Source organism: Tyto alba, unplaced genomic scaffold (genome assembly GCF_018691265.1).
Source record: "Tyto alba isolate M040663 unplaced genomic scaffold, T.alba_DEE_v4.0 Super-Scaffold_6, whole genome shotgun sequence".
Classification (NCBI taxonomy): Eukaryota; Metazoa; Chordata; class Aves; order Strigiformes; family Tytonidae; genus Tyto; species Tyto alba.
Window position 1 is genome coordinate 42,349,364 of NW_024881327.1, and position 15,554 is coordinate 42,364,917.

Below are 15,554 nucleotides of genomic sequence, written 5' to 3' on the forward strand. Positions count from 1 at the left end.
AAGATCCCTGAAAATGGGCTTCCTATATCCCACACGAGTTTCAGCTGGTCATTTGCTCTCCATGAACTGTTCTCTTGTACTTTATTTGGTTTGGTTTTAAATAAAGCTTCTTCCATTCCCGCTCCCTGAAATCTTTGTTAAAACAGGCCTATTCCTATGAAAGCTTCCACTGCAAAAGGATTCATTATTATTTTGACAAAAATCCCATTATTAAAACATTTCTGGCCAAATCCCTTGATGAATCAAAGCAATTAAGAAATTATATAAATATTTTTTTTGAATGCCACTTATATTTTATATCTTTTAAACTATTTGGCGTTGTTTAGAACAGTGTAGTTGCTGACTATCAAAACCCTGAACTTATTCTAGTCAACTACATAATTAATGCCTAATGGCACCTTTAGCTACAGAAATTATTTGAATTAGCATACTAAACTAGATGAAGCTTTCTGAAATAAGGAACTTTTTTTGCAACACAAAATTCCAAATTAACTCTCAGTTTAAAAGGAAGTGGATATATTTTACAAGCAGAATTACCGTCTTGTGAATAATTAAGAATGAAATATGCTGAGAAACCTGTGTGTTTATCTGCAACAAGATTTTAGATCATGCTGTAAATCTGATTTAAATAATAAAAACAAAACAAAAAAAAAGAATATTGCATTTCTATTTTGACAGCTACACAAAAAACTTATACATGCATCTCATCAGGCACCCTAAAACCACATAAAGTCTTTCTTTTTGCTAGGTTTGCATGTATCATTTGACAGACAGTACATGGGGCAAAGGGAAGAGTACATTTGTCCCATCACATTAATATTGAATGCAAAACCCCCTTTTATTTACCTATTTTTTAGGACAGAATCTGACTCCATGTAGTCCTCTAAAAGACCTTTCAGTTTTTGCTCCAACTTTTCCAGTTCTTTTATTCTGAGGTTCAAATTCTCGTCTCCAGAACTGTTTACTTGTTCATCAGATATGCTTGCATCTTCTAATTCCTGGAAAATCCAGGAAGTATCAATTTTAACACTGAAATTCAGGATATCAAATCCTTCATTACTGGGTATATTAATACAGTAACAAAATTCTTGTTCTCTCCCAGATGAAGGATCCATGGTGAAAAAACCCCAAATTATTAGGTTCTCAATGAACTGGAGTCTAAGCATGCAAATAAAAGAGTCTAAGCCTCTGATGATCAAATGAACAGTCCTTCTCGATTCTGAACATATTTATTATTTATGAGAGAGTCTCATTTCATTAGCCCTAAGGTAATTCAGCATGTATGAAAGGAGTTGCAGTTCACAACATGAGATCCCCATAAAAGATTCAATTAGACTAATTCATGAAGGAATTAGGCATCAAAGTTCTGAAAAGAGGATAATTTTCTGCTAGAGGAGTTCATAAAATTGAGTATGTTTACTACAAAAAAAGTGGTACCTAGTTTAGAAAAATGTAAGATATTTTTATTGTTTCAAGACAGAAGATTAAAAAAGAATATTTCCTACTTAAAAGGCAACCTATGACTATTTCAGAGAAACATTCAATATATTTAACTGGTATTTTGGAATTCTGTGTACAGTATTTTACTTCAAAGTCTACTTCACCTCTGACAGGATATGAAACCATGCCTGAAAGGAAATTTTAAACGTGGGCTTGGGAAGGCAAGCTAAGTTTGGTTCTTTTCCTTTGCCTCTTTTAGCAGTAGCTCTAAAAGTTCTTCAGCCTGCAATTCACCTTCATTTAAAGAAACTCTCCTCAGCAAGTATAGTCCTATAATTGGCATCTGTGAAATGACCGCTTTTGCTACATTTGTACATTTGTATTGATTTGGAATTGGATCTGTAATTGGAATTCAACCACCGAGTTTGGACCTATTCTCCAGGAAATAATTTAATTGCTTGCTTTTTTTTTTTTTTTTTGGTAAACAAATGCTGTAACTACAGGGCAAAGAAGAAGAAAAAAGGTAATATTTATTTTTTCCACTGAAGAGTAGAAAGTAGCACAAAATCAGTGCAAAAAAAACCCCAAAACAAACAGCTCCTCTTATTGTCCCATGTTTTGATATGCGCTATTCATGCATATGGTGAATTACATAAAATGTTATTATTTTGGCCCATTGTATCACTCACTGGCCTTATGTCAGCCACACAAGGACCTAGAGATGAAAAGATTCAGCCACCCTTCAGTCACTTGAGAAGCCACAATACTTAAAATCTACAAGTGTGGAAAGAAAAATTATAAATCCACATGGACAACAAAATTCAAACTACTTTTTGATCTTTAGACTTAACCAAGCCCAGTCCCTTCTCAGAGACCATGCATTCCTGAGACCTATAAACATAATCATGGCTTTCCCCTGGCCTGTTTAATTTTCCAAATAGAACAGTGTATTCGATTTTGAGCTCCTTGAGGCACTAATTTTTTGCCTGTATTTATTATTTGTAAAGTGAATAGGCATCCTGCTCTGTGACAATGCATATCTCTGAACACCACTGCAAAAGGAATATAATAATATAATAATAACAATAACAATAACAGTAACAATAACAATAATAATAATAATAGACATTGTTACTCTGCTCATTAACAATTTACAGTGGAAGTCAAATTAATGCCATTTTCAACTGTGCACCAGCCTGATATCCAACTCATAAACTATAAAAGTTAAAATTTTTAGTGGTGTATTCTGCAGAAAGTAGCCAACAGGTAAAAGCAGTGAGGCTGGACCAGGCAGGAAATAAACTGTCACTTAAAATAATTACACTGATTTCTACTCACTTATTTCTATAAACAAGTACTAAGTGCACTCTTATTCACTGATATAATTAAAGTTAATACAACAATTTCAAAAGATGATCTCAAACCGCTTGATCCATTATGCTCTACACTTCTGGTGCTTCATCCCGAAAACTACTGAGAACTTCAGCATAAAACCAAGAAAGCTGTTACGAGTGATATCACAAACGATATTCCTTCTTCACTTATACAGCTGGGACAGATGATTTAAAAGCTGTGTCACAGAAAGTGCAAATCAGGCCCAGAATCTTGCATGGACTTAATCTAGTCACTTAACACACTGTACCTATTCCTGGCTCCATAATAAATACCAACATGCAATGGATAGTAAGACTGGAATGATATACTCAGTTTTCCAAAACTGTAAGTCCTGCTAGATCAGCACAGAATAAAACCATCATTAATGTAATCACCCAAATCAGCCAAATCAGCCAGTTTCTTTAAGAAAACTGTCACATGTGAATTGCAAGGTAACTAAACACATAAGAAAATGAAACTGCTCATACCTTTTCTGCTTTGTAACTCCTGTCTCTGCAGTGCTCTTATTGTTGCAGCCACATGTTCTGACCATCCCATGTTTGTGCTTTGCTTATAGTTTCATTTCCAAAGAAGTGATGAGCAAAACTATGTCTATGAGAAGAAAGAGTGTTCCTTTGCTAAGTGAATCACACGTTCACATTTCTGTTCCTTCATCAGCACATGGTTTGGTTATCTTAAGATCTGTTTATCTCCTGTTGTGGTCCTTCTCTTCAGAGTAATGCCAAAACTCTTCCTTTTGCATCGAAGACCTCATTTTTCCACATTCTGTCTTCACACTGCTAAAAGCTTTAATTAAAACATGAAAAATCTCTATTTGAAAACACATTCCCTAAATGTTTATTCCTTTTGAACAACACATTGTAAGCAACACATTATTTTTGGGATTGAGTTTCCAAACCTTTATATGATCCTTGTTTCCAATTTAAATTGTGCTTTGTACCAGGAAACAGGGTTATTCAGATCCTCACACAAGCCACAGTTTGCTGCATCTAATGCAATTAAACTTGTGGAGGGCCTCAGCTCCCTCAGCAAGTCAATGATCTTGTCTGGCGATTCTTTGTGAAGAGTACATCTTTGGTCTTACTTCAGAGACTAAAAATTATCTGAGAAAACTGGCTTCTTTTGAGGCTGATTCCTGCACCTTCAACAGTGAGTTATTTAGTTGCTATGACAAATCTTCTCCTCAGCTTTCTTTGTGTTGCCTTGATTGTTCTTTGCCTGATGTTATTTTTTCATTCATGATTTCCACTTTACCTGATGTATTATTGTAACCATCTTATTCCGCTCTATGCTTATGTTGGCATTCAGTGTGTCCATGGGAGCAACTTGTTTCTCTGTAGCTTTCTATGTAGCCCTTTTAACAAAAATATGATTTTCAATAAAATGCGAGGGAGAAAAGTTATCTTTTAATATTGTGCTCTTAATATTTTCAGCTTGCCTCAACATTCCAGGAATAATTAACTTTATCTATTTCTTCATATTGCCTTCTAGCTCTGAGAAAACAATTTGCTTTTGCTTTTCCATCTTTGAATCAAAAGCCTAACCTTTTGGAATTTTCTAACCATTCTCCATCTCTCCATCTTCAACAACTCTTTTCAACTTTCATTTTTTCAGTCTGTGCTCCATCCAAATACTTTTCTTGCAGTTCAGGTGGTCAATGTCCTTGACTGTTTATCTACCTCTGCAGGTTGAGGTTGTGCCATTTTTGCTTCCTGGTAATGTCAACATTTTTTTATTTCACCTAGGAGGATGACATGATTTCCAAATATTTATTTCCAACAATTTCTCTGCTTATCACATTTGTCTACACACTCATTTCTTCAAGCCCCTCTTTCTCTTGAAGAGACAACTGAGCACCGCGCATCATGCAGTCTCTTTTCCTGACTTCTCAGGCCACCTCAGGATGTTCTGTTCTCCCAGTGCTATCTTTACAAGTTATTGCCTTAATTTTCAAGAAACATACAAAAAAAATATTTCTCCCACACAGTTCTTACCTACTTCAGAGTCTTCTTAGTTCAATCTACCATCTTGTCTTTCTCCAAAACCCATCTCTTTTCCATCTGTGGATCTCCACCTTGTGAATTTAATATGAATTTTACAACGGCAGGGTTGTAAATTTCTATTTGTTTCCAACTTTGAACAGTTTTTTCCCTGTCAGCTATTTACTGTAGACAACTTATTGTCAAACATTTAGCTTTTTTGTATAGATATTAAAAAGGAGTTTCTGTGTTTCCCGGGTGAAATGCAAACGACATTTGTTGAAAGCATGCAGTATGGAGACAAAGATCTCAGTACTGTAAGAAAATCATTTGGTAGATAATAGTTCACATAGCAGCCAGTAATTGCACTTGTATTTTTTCCAGTGTTTGATTGGTGTGAGAGTGTAAATTCTGTTTAGATTTTTTTCAGTGTTTATGATGTGCTGGTCCTTATTTGATTATCAAATCATTCCAACTTGACGCTATATCTTAAAAAAAATCTCTAATTTTAAATTCAAATATTTTGCAGCTTCAGGTATTATGCAAACTGTTTTATGAAAAAAAAAGCGCACCAATTTAAAGATGCTCAATAAATATTTTCTGTATTTTTGCACGTGGATTCAGCTGTTCACTCCATAGGTTCTTTTAATAGCCTGTATACAAAACAGAAAACAAAAACAACAACAAAAAAGAAAAAGTATGCTGAGCTTCAGATAGAAAATATTAATTTATAAATAAGTGTCGGCATCCAGGCCCTAAATTCACAGCCACCAGAGTCTCTTTCTAAAAGTTTTATATTAGCTTCAAAGTAACAAGAACCAAAACTACTATCAGTAAATCACCTGGCTTGCCTTGAAATAATGAACAATGTTCAAGAGTCCAACTATAGTTAAGTGTCTTAAAATAGGCTTTGCTGTGGTACATTAATCAGAGACAGATTCACCTCTGGCAAGATGAATTAAAGGAAATTGCCCTCCACACTAGCACCACAATCTCATGTACACTCCTAGAAATGTGAGAGTTGAGTAGCTATATGGCCACATAGCCATTATCCCGGTGTTATCCCCTCAAAATGTTTGTCACCAACCTTGAATTTAATTACTTAAATAGTTGCTGCTAATAGGAAGAATAGCAGGTTATATCAGCACAATCTATTTTCTGGAGACTAAATACACTTATAATATTTTTTTTCTTTTTTTCTTTTTTTTCAAAGGGGACCCATAATACTATCAGCTATATCAGTACAGATGTCTACAGATCAGGCCTAAGCCTGATACACTCATAGTATTTCAAAATATTTTAAATGGAATATAAAAAATGCTGGTCATCTCACTAAGTTTCTGGAATGTTTATAAAGTGTCTCTAAACTTGGCCAGTATACTTTTCACAGTATTCAAAACTGAGTACTTTTTATCCAGATGTTAGCACCTCTAACCAGGAATGGAGTAAAAAAGCTGGACAAACTCCAAAGAAAATAACTCAGTGACTTCCTTTAACATTACCTTTTATAACTTGCATTAACCAAAATACCATCTGTCCTTTCCAATCCCTACAGAACACAAAATTCAGCTAAAACTGTGGAAAGGTGAATAGTGTACCACAAGGCTTCTCCTTTCTTCAAACACATCTCTGTATGCCTATGCTTAATCTGACAAAATAAAGGAAATTTCAAAAGAAATGTTCAAAATGCTGTAAAAATACTGCTCAATTTCAACTAATTTTCAACACCCATCTAACAACAAAAAGAAAGCTACTGCACTTGCAACAAATCAATAATACCCTTGTATTACATTCCACCCACCTGCATCTACCATCATTTCATTGCAAAATATAAAACATATGCAGCAATGTTACTAATGAAAGACCACAGCCAGTTCCCAAGAGCATCAACAGAAAGATGGTAACTGAATGTGTTGGAAGCTGAATAAACACACAAAAGAGTCCAGAAAGCAAAACTGTTTTTAGAAAACACAAATGAAAACCAAACAGTGCTTGCCACCTCTCCATCCAGCACAACAGAATGTAGGATCTTACAGCAATACCTGAACTTTTAGATAAAATGTACCTGCTCTGCAGAATTAAAAAGCACCCACTGCATCTAGGGCAGTCAGTATCTTAGAATGCAAAATAATTTCTCACTGAAAACCCAATGACTTTCTGCAGAAGTCTAGAAAGGTAACTGAAGGCATCCAAGTCGGATTTTATGGGTGACTCTTCCTCTCTGTGAAAGAGAAAACACTATACCCTCGCCCAAGGTATCAGGGTCTTACAAACACAATTCCCAAAACATGGCAAAATCTAAGTGTCAAAAATTGAGTACAAAGAAATATAAAGAATACCAACCATACATCTTGGCTCAGTTGTGTCATCAAGGCCACAGAATGAATGCTAGTGAAAAAAACAAAAAAAGGAACAAAAACTATAACATAAGATCAAAAGAAAATGAGGAAAAAAGAAAAGAAAAAAGATGTAAGATATGTAATATGAAATCAAATGACAATACAGTAGTTAGTCTTACATCAATATTAACTGAGTTGAACTGAAAGAGAGATACAGTGTACCAATCTTACTCTAAAAGGGGCAACAGGGTACAAAAATCAGTATTTGAGGGCAGCTTTACAAATGGTAACATTTGTGGTTATGTAACTTCAGAAATATTAGTCTTGGCTTTGTGACTCAGTTAAGCAAGTACTTAAAATTGCACACCTGAAAGTTTGCCTGAGCCAAGACTTAGTGAACCAAGGGCACATACTAAATGTAACTTAAATGGAAGAGAATCAGTTATGAGAAAAGTATGAAGTGCATAAGCAGCACTTGTTCCTCATGTATCAACTTGTAGAATAAAATGTAGATTTTACATTATTCTTTTGTATAGCCTTTAGAAGCAGGACAGCTTGGTGAAGAATCTATAGGGCAAAAATACTGTCATCCTTATATTCTGATTTGACAGAATTTTACATAAAACTTAAAAAATGAATCCAATCCTAAAGGAAAATCAAAAGCCATACTCATGACACAGTAACTATAAGTGGTGTATTGCCCTTAGCTACAATGAGCAGTGAGCCTCAGCTATAAATACTGCCATTCCTTCAAAAGCATAAGACTTCTCTCCACAAGAAATTATTGTGCTCAATATCAGCAGCATGTAGGTGTCAGTTTGAATGCACTGACATATTAAACCTTCAGAAGAACACTGAAGTAGAAGTATATCATTCATTGATTCTCTGACAATACAATCTTCCTTCGGGCAGTCAAATTCAGAATGGGATTTAATCCCAAGGAAACAAAATCCAGATGTAACACAGATAGAAAGAAGCCCTCCACCCATCCGGGAGTTGAAGGTTAATAGAAAATAATGAATTTATTTTTTGAGGTGTCCTGGTAATGTAACAATAAGACAAAGAGAGTGTCAATAATTTTAGCTCATTACCAGCTTTCTGATAAGATTGCAATTAATCTGTTTATTTTCCAATACTTTTTCCCATCCATTTGACTGATAAGCCAGCACAGATAATGCTAACTTCCATTTTCAAAATTAGCAGTCTGTCTAATCCAATACCTACTCTGTAAACTGTAATGGCAATGCTTTAAAGGCTTACATTTTGACAATATCACCATACAGAGATTTTGATGTTTTCAAATAGACAGATAAACACTAATATTTGCAATAATTTACATGTAGAGGTATCACCTATCCCTCAAGATTTCCCTGTTTTGAGGAGTTAATTGAAGCATCTTAGACATCACTGACAGTCAGGAACAGTTTCAGGTGTAGAAGTGGTCCAGGGCAGAAGAGGGCAAAGGTGGGAAAAGTGCCCTTTAAGGGGTGGATACTGCCTGTGTTTCTCTGCTAGGGGAATGGGGACCACTGCCTTCCCGATGGATGCAGACAGACTAGCCCCAGCCAGGGAGTAGTGGGGGTGATGTAAAGTGACAGTAACAGCAGCAGACAGCCCAGATTCTCAAGGCTCTTCTCATGGCTCTTTCACAAACCCAGCTGTATATCACAATTCAAAATGTGCAGGATGAGGTACTGCAAAGGGGAGATAACTACTGTGGGAGCAGAAAGGGTCAAGGAAGCTGCTGAGGGATTTGGAGTGGCTGCTAGAAGTACAGTACCCCCGGATCGTGACACAGGGAGGACTGCCACATCCTGAGAGCAAATGAAGGGACAGTGAGATTAGTGAAGGGTGAGGACAAAACCTTCCTAAATCTAGCAAGCTGCTCCCCAAATCTCTCTCAGTTCTGCAAACCCTACTGACCTCTTCCAACTCCCATCCAGAGTCCTCCAAAAGCCTCCCTTTTGCTCTTTTACCCCATTCTGATCCCAAAAGAAAAAAAAACAGTGACTGAAAACTCCACTAACTTCTCTATCCATCCCAACAGCAGGTTAATGTAGAATTAGGTACCCATATATACCAGAGAAAATGAACCTGAGATGATGTGACTCATCTGGTTTGGCAAAAGCAACATAATTAAACCACTTTGCTTAGAGAAAGACCCGTTGTCAGCCCATGCTCTGCAAAACAACCTAAAATCCACAGACCTGGGAAACACTTGAGCTCACAGTCCCGGAACCTCATGTCGGCTCTTGCTTGGGACCACAGTGACCCAAATAAATTTGCTGGTTTAAGCCTCAATCAGAGCTTCTTCAAAAAAAAAGTAAATGTAGAGCCAGGATATTAATTTGGAATTTGTTTCTATCTTAAAGCAATAAATATTTTTTGTTTGTAGTATTTGTCACATCCACCTCATTAGCTTTGTTTTAATTTTCAGCACTTGCAAGTTTGGCAAAGAAATGTTATCTGAAGATCAGGGCTGAGGTAACTGATTCTGTCAGAGACAAATCTTTATGTTGTTTCTTGATCTAAACCACAGTAAATCCTCCCCCTTCTAGTGTCTTTCCATACCCCTTGACTGCTTTCCGTACTTGATAGAAAAAACAGATAGCAAATAATTTTGATCAGATTAGGGACAGAGATTCATTTAATGCAATAATGACTTGAACTGAAATTTTATCTTGTTTTAAAATACATTTTGTGATATTAGGTTAAGTACTATTAATGTCAATGCAACCGAGAAAAATAAATTAGTATGGGAAAAAAATCCAGTGTCATCGCACAAGCATTTATTTACCTTTTCCTCAATTTCTTTGAGTTGCCTCTTCTGAAGTTCTATTTTATCTTCTAGTTCTCGAATTCGCTGGGACAGAAAAAGCAAAATAGACATTATTATATCTAATTTGAAAAGTATATGAATCAAAAAGATACAAAATAGATCAAAAATTAAGAGAACAAATGCCCGTTATAATGTAACACTTCCATTACAGTTATATTAGGAGTGACCGTGGCAGGATTGCTCCACGTTTCCATGAAACCATGGCATTTTAAACAAGCTGCACATTCAGACCACCATGTTTCCTACTAGGAATTCTACTCATTAATCATAATTTTAACATATACACACAGACAATTCCAATTAGCATCAAAATTCTTAGAAGTACAACACTACTTCCTCTGCAACTGCTAGAAGTTTTTCTACTTACCTAGACAGTCAGCAGATTATACTATTACACTTCATTTTAACTCTCTATTTTCCTTTCCTATAAAACATAACTGTTTATAGTCACGCTATACCAGAAAAATAGAGCACACAGATCTTCAGTTCATCACCAAGACATCATCCAGAGAATTTCTATCAGAGCCACCTCTCACCACAGTCAGATGGAATGTCTCTTTCTGAGTAGCTCTCCGTATTTTTAAGGATTTTCCTTGTTCAATTCCACAAAGGATCTCCAAAAATATGACTGTTGTTGGGTCCACATATCCTATTTTATTTCTGTCCCCTTGCTTCATTTCTATAAGTTACGTTTTTTTAAAAAAAAAAAAAAATTCTGGGCTTCTACATTAAGAAGATACATTTTATTACACTTTTAGTATATTATACTTGTTACAGATAAAGTAGGTTCATTATTTTTTTTTTTTTTTAATAGGTGGAAACTGGAATCTCCTACTAATGGCCACTAGGAATCAAGGAGCAACTTTATACTATCAGCATTTTGGGGGATTAACTACCTGACCTCTTCCTGGCCTACAATAGGTAAGGTTATTAAAAGTTCATGAACTTTGAAAAAGAAATTATCATCTACTCTGATTGCTATGCTTAGGCCAATCAAATTAATGTAGCAGCTGCTGCACCACTCCCAGATTATTTTATTACTCCCAAATTTATTTGAAAAATAGTATCTCTTTCAAAACAACATCCAATTGTTACTTATAAACCTGTGCAAACAGCTGATATTGATAGTTGATGTCCTGCATTCAGTTTGAAGACCTCAAACAGTGGGAAATGCTCCACCGTCATGATAGCCCATGATCATATGGCTTTTGAGAACCACAGATTTTGGCTTGAAAATTGGAAATCTAACCTGGAGCTACCCAAAGGTAAGGTACACCCAATCGTGCAGTTCACTTTGCCTAGGGCATATTACTCTCCACACAAATATTGCAGACAGGTCACAAGCAATAGCTTTATTATTGTTGCTACTGTTTTAAAATAAAACATTTTACTTAAATGACTGTTTTGAATATTATGCAGTCAGAAGAAGTTAATCAAAACTGTATCATGCTGCAATGCTCAGAGATTTCCCCAGATAATATAAAATCACAAACTGGATTACCCTCATGTGACATAAATGCATGCAGCTTTGCTGACAGTAACAAATGCCCCAGGCACAGCTGTATTAATTTCACTTTTCCTATATTACATTTGAATTGATTTATACTTCATCTACTCCCTACTCAAGGCAAGTCTATCTCTCAAACAATCATCTTCATATACTGTATGTACCAGGAATATTATGATCACTGTAAAAAGCCATGAAATGAGAAGCAGGCAGATGTAATCACCTCTGAGATCTCTGGTCCATCAGGTTACACTCCTGTTTCTCTCACTCACTTCAGTTATTCTGATTCCTACTTACAACCACATCCCAGAGCTGAGTGAGAGATTTCAGTTCTCTGGGGGTCCTGGTATATTCTGTGACAAAATTTGACCATGGTGAGATAAGTGGAGAGAAGCAGTACTTTTAAATACCATTTTCACCTTCAAGAATTATGATGCAAGATATTATTTCAATATCTGCTGAGAATTCATCTCACAGGAAAATAAAAAAGCCCCCAAACATCTGGTGGCTTTCTCACCTCAGGGTTTACAGCAAGTGTCCTTTTATAAAAGAACATGTTAATTAGGATAAGACTACATTTTTCAGATTTGGGAATTCTGTTAATTGAGCAGAAATTGAGATGTTATTATTCCCTTATGAATTTTTAATCTTTTCAAAAGATTACAGCTATTCAGCTATTCTTTCTAGCTATTCAGAATACCTCCAGAAAAAAGGGCTGAGGCTTCTGGTTTCCAATTCTCACCCAAAACACATCATAATTGTTAAACTTTATTAGACGAAAGATAGAAAATAGTTTTCAGGTGAAGAACTACACCCTTTCCTAAAAATCAGTTTAAATGAAAGACAACCAGCAACTAAAACAGATTAGGGTTGAATTTTTTAGCAGTGAAAACCTACAAAAAATCCACAAAACAACTAGATTTATGTCAGTAAGGCAGATATATATACAGAGTGGATATAGTCTGTAGGGCAGATATTTACCTGTATACACGTGTGTATGTAGACCTGTTCCAGACTTACCACCTAAAGATAATATGTTGAAGATAGGTGACTACTGTTTAAATAGCTAGTATTCTCCCTATATGGGTGGAAATAGCAATGACAGGAGATTTACGCTGCAAATGAGTCAGATTTTGTAACCAAATTCTTTACTACAGAAATTAAGAGTTCAAACCTAGGCAGGTCTGAATTTGTTCTAAAACACAACTGTGGGCTGGAATTTTCCATCAGGTATCAAAGCTTGAGGTCATTTACTTCTAGTTGTTTACATGCTTTCCCCTGGAGTATTGTAGGGAGGATTATCCAGGAGGATGAAGTGGGTGTAGCTATTCCCATCAATATCCTCTGATTCCACAGGGTCAACACTGGAAGATATCCAGCCTAGTTCAGCTATTTATATATCCTGAAAAATCTGATTTAACTAATTTATTTCCATTTGACTGCAGGGATGGCCTTAAAAAATATATACATATATATGCAATATATTGGCAGGAAAAAAAACAGATTTATATCTGCATACAGTATTTAACACATAAAAATAATTATTTCCCCCCATTGTACCTATCTTCATTTACAGCATTACTTTGATCATACAAAGATAACAATTTGTGAAATATGACTTTAAAAAATACATGCAATCTACATGCAATAATCCTATCTTTAACAAAAAAAGTATCTTCTAGAAGTAGCAAGAGATGTTCCTCTGTCAAAGATTACAACTACCAAGAAGGAAATGACACAAAAATTACACATACTAATTCATACAAAAGGCAGGACTGCTTGAGGTTCATTATAAGCACGTACATCTTTACTGTTCCTTTTATTTGCAAGAATTAGCAATCAAGAAGCTGTGGAATCACTCTCAGGTTTTCAACACTTGATTAGATGCTTTCAATGAACTCTGATTTGTTTATGTTTGCAAAAGCATAACTGTGACAACAAATCACGCAGAACTATTTTATTGTTATCAAGAAATTCTACCTACTTTCATGCTTCAGGACACAAATTGATGATCACTAGGCCACAGTTGAGAAGAAAGCCACAGGCTGTTCTTTTATTTTCTTTTTTAAAAAGGGAAGGATAGAAGATGTGGATAAACCCAGCACAGTGTTTACGTTTCCTTTAAACCCTCTAGCATTGGTCACAGTCAGAGCAAGGATTAGGGACAAAGTGGAGTGGTGTTCCGCTGGGTTCTAGCAATTCCTGTGTTCCTACAGTTAATAGCTGCCCCTCAGTCACATGAGCGCACCTTTTTGGGATTGACAGGATTCATGAGCATAACACTGTGTTGTCAAATGATGGGGCCATACAAAGGAATTACTGTAGGCAAACAAAGAGCTACAGTCAGACAAAAATAGTGCAACGAGAATGCAGCAACGACAGAGAAGGGGAAACATTAGGGACGTGGATTCTTAACAGTGTCCACCTCACCCAAATTCAAAACGAACCTTCCAAAATAATGAATACTAATTTGTCACTGATTTTATTACAATAGCAAATAAAACCTCACAAAACCTCTGGAGGGTGGATGGGTAGATTTGTGAATACTCCTTGTTAGTGTCTCCACTCGCATGGAGCTCCCCCGAGTTTTCGAAAGAGGGTTGGACAAGTATCCATTTCAGTATGGCAGGCACTTGATAAATCACCCTTCCACTAGCAATGAAGTTTGCTGCCACTTCTAAGTAAGCGGTTGCAAGCAGCCTGAAGGCAGCAGGGGCTGGGGGCTGCACTAACAGCAGATGGCTCTGCCCGCCAAGCCACGGCTGGGACAGCAGCTTCAGCTCTGCAGGAAGGAGGCTCAGCTGTCAAACCCCTTGGCCTTTCCAGACAGCTACAGAACAAAGACGCTGAAGCTGTACAACATATGCCTTATTACTAAACTCAGTTTGAACTGACTTTTAAGTTCCATTATAATTTTTTTATTAACAGTAGTTATATATACATTATATACACAAAGGTAGGTGGCACAGCTGTAATCCTGATGGACAACCTAAAAACTCTAACAATTAGGTAAGAGAGAGAACATCCAGAAAGTTAAGGCAGCTAAACCATATGTTTCCTTTGAAAGTCTATAGTATGAAGACAGGCATATGACTGAAAGTCTGCTAAAGCACCCTTAACATGGTACTATTTACCACATCACTGAACAGAGCTGTAAAAGGGAAGTTTACCATCAGTCATTTTCAATTGTATAAGTTATGTTCACTGACTGTAGTGATGATATACTGCCCCTCCTCTTCAGTCCAATGCTTGGACAGCTCCCAAACACAAAGGGCTATCAAATTCCCCAAAAGTGTGAAATTAAACATTTTTTCTCAGCAGACGATTTGTAATGTGCAGAAGATTTCTCCTAAACACTCATAACTCATTTCCTTTCACCTCACACTGGGAAGGTTGTTCTGGGAAATAGAACATATTTCTTGAAGTGCAATTATCCCCCTTAAGCAATTACTTCACTTTGGTAAACTTGGATTGCAAGAGTCTTCACTGTATATCTTCCAGTACTGGTAGGGAAATTAAGAGTCAGGTCTTCCTTTCTGAGGTAGCAAAGGGCTGAAAAATCAAGACGGGACTCCACAACATTATTACTCCCAGCTGTCCTGACCTTCCTCCAGAAGAGGAGTCTCCAAGTTTGCATCAAGCATTGCTCTATTGATAGTATGCCTACATGGGACCAATTCAGCTGTCTCTGCACCTACAGCTCAGTTTTCATGACAGTTGGATAATTCTCCTAGAGATAACAGTTGTTTTCCAAATACATCCAAACTCAATAAAAGGGTAGATAACCCTAGATGCAAATTCATTATTGTCATGAATCCCTTGTATAAAGGTGCAAAAAAAGGGATGATACAGATTTAAAAATGGAATTAAAGGCAATGTGTTACTTGCAGACCATTCAACTCAGAGGCCAGGTCCAATGGAATTATAATAATGCATCATTGTCAGTGGAGAACCAGGTAGGTACTGACTTCAGAAGTGAAATTTCTGTAATTTTTAGTATGGTGTAGCTCCTGTGGTTATCCTGCAACCTCAAGGTTGCAAGCCACATCTCTGAG

The 15,554-nt window shown here is 36.3% G+C and overlaps 2 protein-coding genes across 5 annotated transcripts in view; both read right to left on the reverse strand.

Moving 5' to 3' along the window:
- CUNH4orf50 (chromosome unknown C4orf50 homolog) overlaps positions 1-5,315 on the reverse strand; it is an 87,074-nt gene extending 81,759 nt beyond the window's left edge. Inside the window, exons 1-2 of one of the 4 annotated variants that reach the window (XR_006166992.1) lie at positions 4,830-5,314; positions 3,303-3,621 (exon numbers count right to left, since the gene is read on the reverse strand). Coding sequence is in view for 1 of the 4 variants with exons in the window: in XM_032984544.2 (XP_032840435.2) it covers positions 3,303-3,367 (65 nt within the window). In the remaining 3 variants the exon portion in view is untranslated. Of the gene's footprint in view, positions 1-3,302 lie in introns of all 4 variants that reach the window. The other 3 variants (XR_004405937.2, XR_004405938.2, XM_032984544.2) reach the window with 3 other exon arrangements.
- A 3-nt stretch (positions 5,316-5,318) lies between these two features.
- JAKMIP1 (janus kinase and microtubule interacting protein 1) overlaps positions 5,319-15,554 on the reverse strand; it is a 163,814-nt gene continuing 153,578 nt past the window's right edge. The window contains exons 21-23 of the mRNA XM_032984547.2: positions 9,951-10,016; positions 7,158-7,202; positions 5,319-5,467 (exon numbers count right to left, since the gene is read on the reverse strand). Of these exons, the coding sequence (XP_032840438.1) occupies positions 5,435-5,467; positions 7,158-7,202; positions 9,951-10,016 (144 nt within the window). The 3' untranslated portion in view covers positions 5,319-5,434. The remainder of the gene's footprint in view (positions 5,468-7,157; positions 7,203-9,950; positions 10,017-15,554) is intronic.